Source organism: Octopus bimaculoides, chromosome 20 (assembly GCF_001194135.2).
Source record: "Octopus bimaculoides isolate UCB-OBI-ISO-001 chromosome 20, ASM119413v2, whole genome shotgun sequence".
Lineage (NCBI taxonomy): Eukaryota > Metazoa > Mollusca > Cephalopoda > Octopoda > Octopodidae > Octopus > Octopus bimaculoides.
Window position 1 is genome coordinate 15,897,850 of NC_069000.1, and position 4,737 is coordinate 15,902,586.

The 4,737-nt window shown below is 36.7% G+C and overlaps 1 protein-coding gene across 1 annotated transcript in view; it reads left to right on the top strand.

The window, feature by feature from the left end:
• LOC106879097 (G patch domain-containing protein 1) overlaps positions 1–4,737 on the top strand; it is a 25,394-nt gene that overhangs the window by 16,106 nt on the left and 4,551 nt on the right. Inside the window, exons 8-11 of the mRNA XM_014928532.2 lie at positions 389–530; positions 1,491–1,730; positions 2,839–3,228; positions 3,371–3,549. Coding sequence (XP_014784018.2) covers positions 389–530; positions 1,491–1,730; positions 2,839–3,228; positions 3,371–3,549 — 951 coding nt within the window. The remainder of the gene's footprint in view (positions 1–388; positions 531–1,490; positions 1,731–2,838; positions 3,229–3,370; positions 3,550–4,737) is intronic.

Here is a 4,737-nt window from a genome sequence, read left to right on the forward strand (position 1 = left end):
ACATGTATACATATATATATACGTATACACACACATGCACATACATACATACATACAAGCATACAAATACATATATATATAAAAAACCCATATGAATTTATATACATATACCTATACAAGCCTACACACACATACACATATATATACACACACACACATATATATATATATACACACACAAAACCTAATCACACATATATATACATATGCATTCATACATATATATACACACATATATACATACATACATATACTTATATACTTACACATATACACACGTATACTTACAAACATACATACATACATCTACACATATATATATATATATATATATCATGTTTAATCTTCACAATATCTGAGAATATTGTTTTCCACCTGTTTGCCCTAGGCGTTTGGAGTAGGTGCTATGGAGGAAGATGATGAAGATATCTATGCAGCTGACAGTTTATCTAAGTATGATCAGTCGATTGGGTTTGCTGATGAAGAAGATGATCTACATGGATGGACGGCACCAGGTAGAAACAAACCAGGTAAAAGCAGAAACAAAATTAATTCACAGCTTAGAAAATACCATATTTGAAGGCATATAAGATGAACTTTTATTTTCCAAACATGTCTCAAAAAAAATCATTCCAGGTCCTATATGCCAAGCTGAGCCTATATGCTTTAACCTTTAGCATTCAGATTATTTTCTTAAATGCAATACTTATTTATTCATATTGCTTGAATTAATCATGCACTATCTCATAACTTTGAGATTTTGATGATGGATTTTTCTTTTATTCTTTTATTCTTTCACTTGTTTCAGTCAGTTGATTGCGGCCATGCTGGAACACCACCTTGAAAGGATCCAGTAAAACAAATCAACCCCAGGACTTATCTTTTTTTTTTTAGCCTAGTACTTATAGTATCGGTCTCTTTTGCCGAACTGCTTGGCAACACAAGTTGTCAAGTGGTAATGGGGGAGTCAAACATGGACACACACACACACACACATACACACAATGGGCTTTTTCCAGTTTCCATCTACCAAATCTGCTCACATGGCTTTAGTTGGCCCAAGGTTATATTAGAAGTCACTTACCCAAGGTGCTATGCAGTGAACAATCTTTTCTTAGTGGTCAGACCATATGGGGTCTACATCTAGCATATTGGATGTCCACTTAGTGGTCATCCCCCTTATATGTATGTAATATAATTTTTCTGAATCTTCAGATTTTTTCAATATGCTAGGCCACTTGTTTAAATTGATATAAATTAAATTAATATTCAATTTTTTACCCTTATTATTTAAATTTATAATTTATATATATATATATATATATATTTATATATATATCTTTACTCTTTTACTCTTTTCAGTCATTTGACTGTGGCCATATGACTGACATAAGTAAGAAGAGAAAAGAAAAGACAAGAGATAATTATTTCTTGTATTTTCTATTGATTATTGACTATTTACAACATTTTTTATTGATTCTCTTTTTCAGGGCCTGCTCCTCCAATGAATTATGTTGGTAAGATATTGGAAGGTTTCATTCTGTCATCAAAACCTTTAACTCTGAAAGTTGCTTATCCACCACCACAAATCCCTAAGGGCTACCGGCCATATCATACATTTGAAAAGCTACCTTTAGATATTCAACAATCATCTGAAACACTGAAACCTCAAAACAGCATACTGAATGCTCTCAGTCGCAGTATCATCATTGGAGAGACAAAAACTACAGGTCAGTCGATTAACTGAAGCTTTGATGGATTTTTGCTTTGTCGTGATTGTCTTAACCCTTTAGCATTTAACCGGCCATATCCGACCCAAATATGCCTCTTCTTTTAAGTTCAAACTGACCAGGTCTAGCCACTCACACCTACCCTACAATGTCATCCTAAAATTAAACAATAAATTCATCAAAATCTCAAAGCTATGAGACAATACATGACTAATTCAAAACAGTAAGGATAAATAGGCTCAACATTTGGCAGAGTAATTTGAATACTAAAGGGTAGAATGAAGCATGAGTAGAAAATGAGATCTTAATTTAGCAATTATTTCATGGTTTTTAGCCATTTGACTGTGGTCATATTGGGGCATAACATTATATTGATCTTAATGCCTTTCTTATTGACTGGTACATATTCTTATCACCATCACCATCATTATCATTATCATCATTCAATGTCTGTTGTCTATGCTGGCGTCAGGTTGGACGGTTTGACCAGGGCTGGCAAACTGGAAGACTGGACTAGACTCCAGTCTGATTTGGCATGGGTTCTACAAATGGATGCCCTACCTAGCGCCAACCACTCCAAGAGTGTAATGAGTGCTTTTATGTGCTACCAGCATGGATGCCATTTGTGTGACACCAATATCCTGCCACAACTGCGATTTTACTTGGCTTGATGGGTCTTCTTCTCAAGCATGGCATAATGCCAAAGGTCTCGGTCATTCATCATTGCGTCTGTGAGGCCTGGCACTCAAAAAGTGCTTTTCACATGCCACCTTGCCTTCGTGAGGCCCAGCGCTTGACTCAAAAGGATGAAAAGCAAAGTGAACTTGGGTAAGATTTGAAATAAATAATTTTTATCTACCAAATTCATGCACAAGGCGTAGTTGGTCTGAGGTTATAGTGGAAAGTTCTTGCTCAAGGTGCTATGCAGTGGGACTGAACCCAAAACTATATAGTTCAAAGTGAGCTTCTTAACTACACAGCCACACCTGAGCCTATGATTAATTTTTTTGTAATATCTTAATTAAAATATATTTAATCTATTACATTTTGATGAAAATTATGTTTAATCCAATTAGTTATTTTATGTTTGTTTCTTTTCTACTTTCAGGAAGTGTTTTTGATCTAATCAGTAAAAGTAGCTTAAAGAACTTACCAAAATTTGACAGCAGTAAAATATCGGAGAGTAGTGATGAGAAAACTAAATGTTCTAATGATAATAATAATAATGATTATAATAACCAAAGCGAGTCAGACACACAAACACCATCCAGTAGTCACAGAGAAGAAACAGAGAAAACTGAAAAGGATTCCACTATTGCTGCTGAAAGTTCATCTCAGACCAATCAAGCTTTAGGAATGAAACCATTTAAGATCCAGTCATTTCAGCCATTGCAAACATCCTCTGCACTACAATCAGATTTCCAACCATTCTTGCAAGACCCTTCAAAACAAGAACGATACAACAAGTACTTACTGTTGTTGAAACATGGTAAAGTTGGTAAGTTGGTTAGTCATATGCTTAGTAAAAAGAAATTTGATAAAAGAGTCATTAGAAATATAAATCTCAAATTTTATTTTTTATTTCGTCTACTGATTACTACTTTATCTAACGTCTTATATAACTTCTTTATTATTACTAGATCCATACAGCCTTGTCTGTGACTCTACCATGACAGAATGGGAGCAGGAAATTGAGAAAGAAGAATTCTCGGAAGCAGCAAAACTATTCAAACCTCTAGCTGCTGCTATGGCATCTCGGTTCACCAAAGCCAAGTTCCATGATGATGCAGATTCTGTAGAACTTCCTGAAGATGTCACTGTAAGTTTTATCTTTTCTCACAAACGCTTAGGCCCTGATGATTTACCAAGTCAGGAATACCAGAATTACATTCCAAAGACTCTTTTAAGTTTAATTATAAGTCTTTGTTACTTTTTTCCTCACTTTTTTCTGTTTGTTCTTTTATTGCTTGTTTAGGGGTGTAGCCAGCCCACTTATGCGTACCTTTCCTTCATTGGACACTAAACTCTGCTTGCGAAGACTTTTTGAGGCAAGTCAAATCGAAATCGAACTAAATTTGACGACTGGCACCCATGCCAACATCGTCTCCTTCACTGGACACGAAACTCAGCTTGCGAAGACTTATTGGGGCAAGTGAAAGCAAAATCGGGATGGCACCTGTGCCCAGCGTCGCCTTTCTGGCACTTGTGCCCGTGATATGTGTAAGGATTTTCGAGCGAGATCGTTGCCAGTGCCCCTGGACTGGCTCTTGTGCGGGTGGCACATAAAAGCACTCACTACACTCTCTGAGTGGTTGGTGTTAGGAAGGGCATCCAGCTGTAGAAACTCTGCCAAATCAGATTGGAGCCTGGTGTAGCCATCTGGTTTCACCAGTCCTCAGTCAAATCGTCCAACCCATGATGATGATGATGATGATGATGATTCAACTCTGTATCAATCCAAATTTTGATGTATTTACTTTGTGTTTAACCATTGGGGTAATGAGGACCATCTTAACTATCCTGGGGCTGGCATTGAGCTTTGTAGGTATACTGGGGACTGATCAGACTGAGCCATGGCTGGAAGATTCTTTGGCAGTGTGATAGGGAAAGGTGAGGGGAGTTGGGGAGTTGATGACACTTGCTTTTCTGGCTTACCTGCATTGCTCAGCTGCAGCAATCCTGTTGGTTTTGCAGGTTTGCATGCCCTTTACAGACAGCTGATCACCACTAACCTTTGCCCTGAATTATCTGCCTCCATGTGCCATGACTGATGCTGAAGACCTTGAGAAAGGCTTTTAACCCTTTAGCATTTAAACTCGGTCTGGGAATTCAACCCATGATCTTGCAATTGTGAGTGCATCACCCTAACCACTAAGCCATGTACCTTCACAATATTTATATATATATATATATATATATATATATTGTGGTGCTCCAGTATGATCACAGCTTTAAAGCTGAAACATTATAAAATAATATATACACAAACACACACACACACACGTAT